The following is an 11,654-nucleotide window of genomic DNA, read 5'->3' as shown; positions in this document are numbered from 1 at the left end:
CTGCCTCTCGCTCAGCTCCCATTACTCCCGCTGAGAAAGCCGCAGATATCGTGTATAGCAGCAGGCAGCTAGCAGCTACCTAAAATAAGAACTGCGTGCGTGTGCTCCCTACTCTCTCTTGGCCGCCGCGACTGACGCAGATCTCGTGGAGGAGGAGCGAGTAGCGCCAGCTGGCGGAGCTGCGCCGAGTCTCGGGGGCCGCGCCGCCCGTTCCAGAGCGCCGCGGCCGCTCCAGTCCCGTGCGTGCCGCCGAGCCGTCGACACGTATCGTCGCCCCGTTCCAGTACACACGCTCCTCCGCACACTCGCTCTGTACAATCGAAGGGAGAGAGAGAGAAAGGAGCAGCAGCAGCCTGCGAGCGCCTTGCCTTGCTTTTGCGCCTGGATGTACGGGAGCGCGCCGCGACGAGGATGGATTACACTTGCTGATGCTGCTGAGTGCGTTCTTCCCCCTACAGCTAGTGCAGTGGCATACACGTTGTTCCGCGCAGCGTTGTGACTCGAGTGTGCATAAGCAGTGACAGTGCAGCGCTTGCTCGTTCGCTCGCATGAATGAGACAAAACGCGCGAGTATCGATTGTGCAGCGACGTGCCGATGATCCACAGCGGCATCGGCAGCTCTGAACACGTTCTCCGGACTCTGCGGAATTTTTCCTCCCTAACCGGCGAGGGATAATATGCCGAATTGAAACTCTAGCACGCCAGTCAACGTCGTTCAGTGTGATGGAGATTTTCTGATCTGGAGTATATAAGAGAGTTTTGTGTGTGACGTGCGCCAAAGAGAGCGAGGAGAGAGTCGTGATTGTTGTCCTGTGCAAGTGATGAAGTATCTCGAGAAGAAATGTGTGCAAGGATTAAATTCTCGCCCTACAAGTTCTTGCAATGCGTAATCGTTTTGTGTAAGTTTAATATGCCATTACTCTCCTCCTACCATTGCGATACTGTACAAGGCAAAAGGCGCGCGTGTGTGCCCCGGAAGAATTTTCCGATATTTTATTAAATCGCACGCCCCCCGAGTGCACCAGGTATGCGACTCTCGCGAAATTTTATTGGTGATGAGAAATTGCTCGCGGTTTATTCCGTTCTTCCCGCATATTCCATGCAGTGCCGCGTCGTTCCAGCAGCGACAGCTGCTCTCCGCTATGTGCGGCCCATATTTCACGCGGACATCGATTTTTCCCCCCGAAAGTGCGTGCGATATGTGTTTCGCGCAAAAAAAAGAGAAGCCTCCGAGCGAGCGTGCATCTGCTTTAAGATGCATTAAACCCTCGGCTGCGCTGCTCAGGGGCCGCCGCTCTTCTCTCCCTTCCAGCTGCATAAATCAGAAAACTTTGTAATCGAGTGAGCCGGACTATATTGGTTAGAATTTTTTAATCTCGACGTAAACGCGTGCCCTTGCGTAGCAGCGTATATGAATAAACATTCGCGGTCGGGGCTAAACCGATATTAAAAAAGTGAGCGAGAGCAGCAATTTCAGGACTTTAACAATCATCCTCGCTTATTATCACGAACGATGCGCGCGCTGGGTGCGGAAAAAAATATTCGTTTCGAATTCGAAGCGCGCTGCGGAATATAACGGTTAAACGCGCCCGAGCGCGATATAAAGCTTTATTACATCGTTAAAAGTCTCGAGTATTCATTCACAAACGTTTTACAGTATTCTAAATTGAAAGCTGCAATATATTGCATATATGCGCCTCCCCCTTTTTTTACATTTATCGCGAGAGAGGGAACGCAATACTCTCCACTCGCGGATTATTGTGTAACCAGTTTAAAGGCGCGGCGCTATTGTTAATATCATTCCTTTTTCGCTCGCGAAAGCGCCACAAGAGAGCGAGAAAAATCTGGAGCAGCGTCGCAGAGAGAATATCACTCGGCGCTCGATCGGAATCACTGCGCGCGCCATCTATTCCCTCTTGGCCTAATACGCCCCTTTACCGAATCACGTTCCATACTCGTTAATCGTATCAGTGACGCGACGCGAAATACCTACAATTACTGATGAGCTGCTGCTGCTGGATTCATCGCATTACTTTATCGCGGCCAAAGCATACCGAACTTTATACGCCTGCTGTCATCGACCCTGCGCTATGCTTATACAGAGCGTACGTATGCGTAACGTTGATTTAATTCGAGTCTCCATGCGGTTGGGCCTTTATCTGCGCGCAGAGACTTTTGAAATTTGTGTACAGTGTATAATGCGAGTCGGGAAAAAAGATCTAACTGTGAAACGCGACGTCAATCATCGGCGTGAGAAGCACACTTGACACCGAGTGCTCGGAAACGGAGTTTCGTTCTCTCTCTCTCTCTCTCTCTCTCTCTCTCTCTCTCTCTCTCTCACACACACACACGCACGTATGTGTACAACAGACCTCTTCAGCGCTAAACAGGTCCAAATAACACCGCTCTCTCGAAAATCGATCTCCCGTTTAAAAATTACTCTCGTAGCATCGAGCCACACAGCGCTGCTAGCGTGAACGAAAGGGTATACATTCTCACGCGTGCGGCGGCAAGAGCGACTTAATATTTCCTGCGGCTCCGGAAGCGCCGTATAAGATTTCGGTGCGAAAATCTGAGCTCAGCCGAGCCTAACCCAATTTTTAAACGACGTGTAATATACTTTCACGACTTCTTAATTCCTTCGCAGCTCCGTATAAAGATAAAGGTAATATAAAAACAGCATCACCCGATTACGTGCTGCGGACGCAGCTCTCAGCCCAATTACACGCGAAATTCGCAATCACATCAGCTCAGCGCCTTTGCGTCTCAGCTCTTTCGCGCCAGCGGCAGCGAGCAGCCGCGGCGCACATATAGATGAGCAAGTGCGATAGTCGCGGCGGCTCGTGGGAGAATCCCACACGGGGCAGCGCACCGGAACCGGGGGCTTCTTCAGCCCCCTGAAAAATCTTGGGACGGCTCGCGAGGAGTGTACGAGAGAGCGGCGGAAGCATATTGTAGGCGCCCCGTGCTCGCTCGGCCTTGAAAGTCGGTTAAGACGCACCTGCGGTGTCTGCTGCCGCTGCTGCTCCGCCTTCTGATTAACATATCGGTGAATAGGATCCCGTGCATGTATATAGGCTTCTTCTTCTTGTTCTTCTTCTTCAGAGGATGGCAGTATCGCAGGCATGCTGACAGTACTGGATATTATTGCCAAGAGGCCGTACTGAGATAAGCAACGGTGGCTGTTGTATTACAGGCATATTCACATGCCGTTTTTTTCTTCTAGTTATCTTCCAGTCGTAAAAGATTTCTTCAATTAGTCGGCCGATGTCGCCGCACGAATTCTGGCAAGTTTCTCGCCGAGTCATCGTGTCGATTCACTCTTTTACGGCCGCATTATTCTAATGTAGATTCGGCGATCCTCTCGGAGGAAGTGCGAGTGTGTGTGCGCGGTGAGCGACGTCCGAGGTCGTGGGATAATTGGATAATATCCGCTGGATAATCTTCCTTTTTCGAGAAGCGATGGCTCGCGTTTAAGCCGCGCTCGCGTACTTATAAAGAACTCGAGTGCGCGCCTGGGATAATTGCGACACGCGTTTTTCTTTTTTTTTCCTCCTCTTTTACACGAATGAACGTTTTGCAATGCCTGCCGAGTGCGTAAAAACAATTCGAAAAAACTCAAGAGTATCGATCGCGAGCGTCAACGGTCTTTGTATGCAAATCCGAGAGAGAGAGAGATAGAGAGAGAGAGAGAGAGAGAGAGAGAGAGAGAGAGAGAGCGCGGCAGCGAGCTCATTCATAATTTCAACAGTGTACTCCATTTTCAGGCTCTCGCATGGTACACCCATATACCATAGCTCTCTCTCTCTCTCTCTCTCTCTCTCTCTCTCTCTCTCTCTCTCTCTCTCTCTCTCTCGAGCAAAAAGCATAAAACTTTTTTACGACGCATCCTTAAACCGGCGGTTTCGGCAACGGAGCTGGGCACACCGCTCTGCAAGTGTATACAGTATAGGATGTGGCCAATCGCTGTTTTACAGCGAGCGATTTTTCATTCGCGATATGCCGCGCGCGGATAGAGGCCGCCTTGTGTGTGCGTGTGATGAATGTTCTTTTGCGAACGTTACTCGTGTGAGAAATCAATGCGATGTATCGGCTGCAGACGTGTAACGAGCAGGGCGTTCGTCTCATTATCAGATAGCGTCGGTAGAGAAAAACTCGTGCGAACTTTCTGTAATCGCCTATTTTTACTGTGAGAAGCGGCGACGCGGCGGTACATTTCTCCGTAGCTAATGAAAGAAACTCGCGGAGTAGAGAACGGGGAAACGTAACGTAGCGCTATAAGAATGACAAACGCCACGAGAGTGAAATAGTAAAAGCTCCACGGAGTAGCTCGTCCCACTCGATTTTCGCGGAGCTCCGCGGATAGCCAAAGTTTTTCTTCGGACTACGCTGAACTATTTAAATGTCGTAAACCGCCATATCGAAGCGGAGAGGGCCGTGCCTCTCTATATACACAGCGCGGCTATAGTGGACTTGAGTGAGAGACACGCGTAAATACACGCGGGGGAACGATGCACTTGAGAAATTTCCCACGGCCGCCCCGGCTCGCTCCTATAAATATTTACGAACTTTCCAAAGAGCTTTCCGAGCGCGCCGCGAATACTTGTCCCAAAGTCACCGGCCGCTTGCTTGCTCTCGCTCTCTCCTCTCTTCTCTCTTTCGACGCTTGCGTTTGACTCTGCAGAGACGTAGAGCGCTGCGAACTGCAGCGTGTTCCGCACTTTGTGCTCTGATTCGTGAGATCAATTTTTGAATAGCGCGCGCTCTCGCTCGCGCTATACTCGCCGAAAATACCCCGGTGCAATTACGAAATACACTCGACGCCCAGTGAGCCCGAGTTAAAGTTTCTCTCCGCGAGAGAGAGAGAGAGAGAGAGAGAGAGAGAGAGAACGCATTTCGCGGTTTTCCATCCGAAACTTCGCGAGCAGCGAGCGCACGGGCTCATAATCCCAACAGCGGTGGCTTTCGACCTTTCGGCCGCGCCTCGGTTATTTCCCGCTGTCTTCGTTTTTCGCGGGAAATACAGCGTAATACGCTGATTTTAATTAAACGCCGCTTACGCGCATTGATACGGGCTTTTAATTAAAACGGCCGGTGATATTTACGAGCTCCGCGCGCTCTCTCCCTCCTCGTGTGTGCGTTCGTTATTATAGGCGCTTGTGGAGGAGGAGATCTGGAATTCGAAGTATAAAAGTGCTGCTATGTGTATCTTGCGCAATCGCGGCTTCGCGATCTGTCGTCGAAGAGAGCAGTGCTTTGTTCGCTCTCGAATAATTTTTCACTGTACAATATATAAATGCATTATAATATATTCGAAACGGTCGCATAATTGCAGCCGACTGTCGTTCAATTTAACGTTCGAGCACGCGTATTTCTCTAAATCTTTATTCCCCGAACAACGACAGCCATCGTCGCATTGTAAATTCGCGAATCATTAACGAGCCGATTTCGTTCCAGTCCGATAGTCGCGCAGCGACAACGACGACGCCGACGCCGACGAGCATACATATTCGCTCAAACAGCAAAATTAAACACAATGCGATATTGAAATACGTCAACCGAAACGAGAAAATCTCCCTCTCACACTCTGTCGGGTGCCCGCGCGAAATTATGAAAAGTCAGCGCGGCGGCGGCAGCAGCAGCACGCGAACGAAGGAAACGGAATTAATATATATACAGCGAGTTATATAGCCGAATATAAACATCGGCGTGTGTAGTTCTCTCTCTCTCTCTCTCTCTCTCTCTCTCTCTCTCTCTCTCTCTCTCTCTCTCTCTCTCGTGTGCTCCGCGCCGGGCAAAAAGAAACGAAAAATTTAATTATCCGAGCCGCTCTCTCTTGGTTTCCGGCCCCGTTGCGAAAGGCCATCGAACTACAGGTATATGCATACATGTATAGGCGAACGTGTATATTCACCGCTGCGGAGCTCTAATTATCTCGTTAACGAGTATTCTCAGGCGGCGGGAGGAAGGAAAAAAACAAGCGCGCGTAATGACAGACGTCGAGCGTGCGCCGCTGAAATGGATCTCTGCTGCTAGAGAGAGAGAGACCTTTGACGTCTATCGTTTTTAATTCAGTTTCATCATTGTCGTTTCATCGCTTTGATTCCCTGCGAAAGCAGCTACGCGGTGTGTAAAGCGACCGTCGAGATGGCGGGTGTACATTAGTTTTTCAAAAAAGGTGCTAGTTCAAAAATTTGACCTCTTGCTCGGCCGAGTCCGACGAATTTTTTCAGCCGCGGATAAGTTATCGTGTGCGCATGTGAGCTAATAAGGCATTATGACTATTCACGTGTAACGCGGTAATCGATAGGCGCTAACGAATACTACGCAAACTCCCTAACAACTTAATAATACGGAAGAGAAAGAGAGAGCGTTTCTCAGGATATACCCTCGACGTGTAGGTGCACCGCTGCACTTCAATCTCCCTTCGCGCGTGTATATACATAGTGAGAGTGAAATTTTCGAGCAGCCCGTGTATTTAGCCGCAGCTTGCGAGTCCATTACGTGCGAGGCATTTCAATTTTGCCGATGTTTTCTCTGAAATTCCGCAGACCGCGTTCTCTCCTCAGCGCTCTCTGGCAGTGTTTAACCTATCCCTCCTCGAATTAGCAACGAGAGCCAAAGCACTCGCGCTCATCGTCTGCGTCCCGGGCTCCTTCGAGGCAAACATCGGAACCTGATGGTCTTTCGCCCTTCGACACCTCCTCCTTCTCGGCTGCAAACTAGCTCCGCTACTCTCCCCCGTACACGAAAGTGCCAACAGCTATTACCCGCCGGCAGCGACTGCGCAGCTAGAAACATCCAATAGCCTGATTAGACTGATCCAATTAATTCGAGGCATCGCGCAATCTAGAGCCGCGCTCTCGTCTAGGAGTTTGCATTCCCGGTGTATATATACTTCACAAAGGGCTCAGCTCTCTCTCTTCCACTCGCGACAATTAGCGAGATTGACTGCTGCCATCCCAGGCCAAACTCGGAGGAAGCCGCTGATGCGTCGGATCGACTAATTACGCTGCTCGCGTTCTTCGTGCGCGGACGTACTTTCAATCTCGCAGTTTTCGAATACAGTTATAGCTATACACAGGGCGGAGATCACAATGACAGCGCGGTAGCTTTGTTTGAAATGAAGGAGCGCATCTGCGCGCGTGTACCCATAGAACACACCTGGCAACTCTGCAGCAGAAGTTAAATTGCTGCTGCAAAAAAGCTCACGACACAACCGATAGTCTATAGTCCATATATAAACTCGCGCGGCCGCAATTACGCACATGTATGTATCGACTCTTTCGTGCGCGCTCAGTGACACGATAGGCTGTCGTGACGTCTGACGAGATAAGTGCAGACTAGCGCGCGACTCTCCTATAGAAAGTCGCTTTTTTCCATTTTTCCTCTCTCTACATTTCCGTGTTTCGCTCCTCGAACTCGGAAAACATTTAATAACACGCATATCCACGCGCAGCTACAGCAGCAACAACACACTGAGTTCGATATTCATTACAGGATATAGCCGTGTACCGCGCTAGAAACGAAAAATCTATTTTTACGAGGCTTAAACACGGAGCTCTGGCCGAGCGGCGATTAAAGCAACGCTAAATTCAATTTCTTCGCCGGGCCAATTAACGCGTTCTAGCGCGATTTATCCCCGGCGAATAACCGGCGAAATCATTTGCATACTATCGCCGGATAAAACGCTATTTACGCGCGCTAATTCGAGTCGCCGTCCCCTCTATGCCGCGCAAGTATTAAATTAGTGGGTCCAATTAGCCGATATAATAGTCCGTGGCAAAATCAAATATTGGTATTTATAACGCGTTTTCGAGGGACTAATTTACGCACTTGGCCGCTGCTGCACCGCCCGGCGGCGATTAATATTTGCTCCCGGCGCGCGATAAACATGGCTCGAGAGCAGCCGAATTTAGCGGAACGCGCTTGAAATATGCATGTTTACGGCGATTCTGCTGTTGCGTGCTTTACGGATTTTGAAAAAGTAGAGCAAGTTTATCTCTCGCCAAAATTGTCGCTCGGGCCAGTTCCAGTAGTATAGGTCAACGTCCGGTCGGACGCGCGCATACTCTTGATTCGCATCACGCAACCGGAAGAATTTTTCACGTCGACGAAAAAAAAAATCACGGTGACCGAAGTAAAACCAAACACACAGCATATCGGCAGCCCTATTAATATCGCAAGCGAGCAAGCCCGCTTCATCAAAATTTCAGTTCCCTTTGCCAACCCTCCTCCCGTCGGCGAATCTCGAGTCCCTCATTTCGGCGAAAACGAACATAAGCGCGTTACCCTCCGGCCGCGTAAATCTACCCCCCCCCCCCCATCTACACACACGAAGAAGCCGTGGCATCGGTCTAAAGTGGATAAAAGTCAGCTCCCTTTCCCTCGCCGGGCAAAATTTGGCTGATTTATATTTGAGAAAGAGCCTTTTCTCTCACACGCAGGATCCACTCGCGCGGCCGGCAAAGTTATGCCGCGGTCGGGAATTCCGCACACGTACGTGACTTAAGGTTGTACTTTCGCGAATGGACGTCGAGCATCTGCGAGTGCTGCGGACGAAGAGAAGCCGAGAGTAAAAAAGGAAACGCGGAATTACGTTTTGAAAAACGCGGCGAGACGCACGGGGGCGGGGAGATTTGTCCTCTTATATTCCTTACCCATCGGCGCTCTCTGCGTGTTTACGGCCGGCTTCGCTTTTGTAAACATCGACTTTGGGGGGGGGGGGGGGTTATGTACTTATTATATACTTTCTTGATTTGAGTACACGACGATGATTCAGGGTTATTCGAGAGCCTGCGGCTATATTCGCCGTAATTGAGGCAGGTATTTACATCGTTTACTCGCTTATTTACATAAGGTCAAATTCATCAATCTCCCGCGCAGCAGCGGCAGCGCGTTAATAAGCGGAATTATTATCCCATCATTCATCGGTCTTCGCGCATAATCCCGGGTCAAAAGTAAACGTCTGCAGTCGGTGTCGAAGTAGCATACTTTCGACTGAAGCATCCCCCCGACTAATTACTCCGCGCCGCGTCCAAACATTCATCAACGCCGTCAGTAGCAGCAGCAATAGTCTACTGCAGCCCTCAAAAAGCGGCCCTCGAAAAGCTCGCTCGCTCCTACTCGCGCAGTCGGGAAATCGCCTGTTAATTATAAGGATATTCGTGCTCTCTTCCCATACGCGAAGCGCTACTTTGACTACCGGCTGAGAGGGAGAAAGCGAGAAAGCGAGGGGGCGGGGGTGAGCATAACGGGCCAGTTGAAGAAACTTACCTCGTATAATGGCGCGCGGAAGACACCGGAGGGATGATAGCGGCGAAACTTACGAGAGAGGCGGGCTACCCGGCGCTTTTCGGTCGGCCATTATCCAAAGTGCTTCCAGGGGAGTCGTCGCACACTCGCGTATCGGCCGGCGCGAAACTTTGACTGGTCGTCGTCGTCGCTGCATACATACACACACACACACACGTGCACGCGTGGCTCGTACCCCGGAATGTGCGCCGCTTTCATAATTCCGACGGGCCTATACGTAATACCTCGCGAGATGATGCCGCGTGCGTCGTAAATTTCGAGGCTCGCGGAAAAGAGGCGGCGAGGGAGAATAAACTTCTCGAAAAAATAGCCCAGGGACGTAAATCATTTCCCGGAGCAACAGAGTATCAACTCGGAGAGCCGAGTAGCGCCATTAATTCCCCGTAATCAGCGAATCGCACGCACCTTCCGCCTCGGCGCGATGAGAGAGAGAGAGAGAGAGAGAGAGAGAGAGAGAGAGAGAGTGAGAGAGAAAAAATAAACGAGCCCTAAAACCGCGCGGAGACCCTCCGCTCGCTCGCCTCTACTACAGTCCTTAACGATCGCTGCGCGTAATTGTACAGGAAGCGGCTAGCGGCGCTACGGCCGAGGGAGCGTCTAATAAACAAGTTATCGTTACACGGTAGCCGTCAATCGCTTCGCATGTGTATAAGCGCTCTCTCTCTCTCTCTCTCTCTTTCTCTCGAGTGAGAGCTAAACTTTAACGACGGCATCCGTGCGTCGGAGTATATAAGTGCGGTTGACCGCGCGCTGCACACGCATACCTATATGTACATAAATCGATCGAGGGACGTCTCGCGCAGGTGCGACGTGCGGTCATCCTCGCGGTTTTTTTTTCTATTCTACATAGCTCTCGTTTATTTTCATCAACGAGACGGATTAAGATTAGATAGCGACTACGCGAACTCGTGTATAATTGAACGCTCGAACTTTGCGGCTGTTGTTGCGCCTCGTGGGATTATACCCGCACGAATGTGATTCTGAATTTCGAGAGAGTGTGCGTGTTTGTTAGTCGGTGTTCCATTAGAATGATGAATAATTTGCGGGTTTCCATTAGTCAATTGCTGTATACAGCGCATTATCGTTTCCGATTCACTCAAAATCCAAAGCCAAGATAATAATAACTGATTACGATTCGTCATACGCCCCACACAAGCGCGCTGTAATGGAACCTCAAAATCGAATCAGGTTATTTCAATCGTCGTCGAGTTTCCTGTGTTTGAGAAAAAGAATCGAAGCTCTATGGACAAAGCGATTATCCGAACAATTAAAATTAGAACACTTGGCTCGAGCTCCCCATCGGTCGCAGCTCGAAAACTTCGGCTCGACTGAAACTCGCGCGGCCAAGAGAAAAATCCCCCTTTCATCCCCAATAAAAACTTGGGCAAACTCGGGCGTCCGGCTCGCGAGTTGTCCGTTTAAAAGCCGGGGATAGAGCGAAGCCAAAAACGGCTGGACAAGTCAATGCTCGCCCGCGCGCCGCTACTGCTGAAGTTTGGCGACGGGCCCAAAGCTGCCGAACCTTGCGGGGACAGCGGCGCAATTTCCCCGGTGACACTTCTTTGCGGCTAGCTACTGCACCGTGTATGGGCTTCCGCGCTTTTAGCGGATAAGCTAGCTTTTCAGGATTCAATCTTGAATCATCATCGAGCTTTTACTTGCAAATTGCATTTTTTACGTTCAAGCGAACAATTTAACAGTGCATAATCGTAAAGGGCGCGGGCACGCGGATGTAGGTCAGCGCGCGCGGTTTCATTTTTTGAATGAATAAATCGTCGGCTCGAAGCAAATTTTATCTTCGCATCGAAAAATAAAAAATGCACGAGGAATAAAGAGGGCTATATGTAGCTTTTACCGGCCACAAATATAACATCGAATATTTTGCAATTTCGTTTTTACACCAATATAAACTCCAAACCTTTTAAAAAATAAAATATAAAATACAATTCTCTGAATTTCGAGGTGATTTAATCTCCATTACGCATTTTCTCCCTCTGATGGGCACACAGGGAAAAATATATTTTCCAGCCGGGCTGAGTTTTCCAATTAGAAGCTCCGACTTTCTCGCTGCTGAATCATCAATTTTCTTCTCTTTTACCGACAGCTGCAGCAGCAACAGCAAGGGTGAAAGAGAGAGAGAGAGAGAGAGAGAGAGAGAGAGAGAGAGAGAGAGAGAGACAGACAGACAGACAGAGAGAAATCTTAAATGCAAAAAGGCGCATCTGTCGGATAGCGCGACAAGCAAACAGAGAAAGATTGCAGGAGATAGAAATAGAGAGCTCGGCCAGTATACAGCACAGTGAGAGCAGCGCGGACGCGACCGGAGGCAAAATATATAG

The 11,654-nt window shown here is 49.9% G+C and overlaps 1 protein-coding gene across 1 annotated transcript in view; it reads left to right on the top strand.

Moving 5' to 3' along the window:
- The first annotated feature begins 230 nt into the window (after positions 1–230).
- LOC100119248 (nephrin) overlaps positions 231–11,654 on the top strand; it is a 116,212-nt gene continuing 104,788 nt past the window's right edge. Inside the window, exon 1 of the mRNA XM_031926454.2 lies at positions 231–899. Within this exon, the coding sequence (XP_031782314.1) occupies positions 842–899 (58 nt within the window). The 5' untranslated portion in view covers positions 231–841. The remainder of the gene's footprint in view (positions 900–11,654) is intronic.

Source organism: Nasonia vitripennis, chromosome 3 (genome assembly GCF_009193385.2).
Source record: "Nasonia vitripennis strain AsymCx chromosome 3, Nvit_psr_1.1, whole genome shotgun sequence".
In the NCBI taxonomy this organism is placed as follows: Eukaryota; Metazoa; Arthropoda; class Insecta; order Hymenoptera; family Pteromalidae; genus Nasonia; species Nasonia vitripennis.
This window is presented reverse-complemented; position numbering and strand designations above follow the sequence as displayed.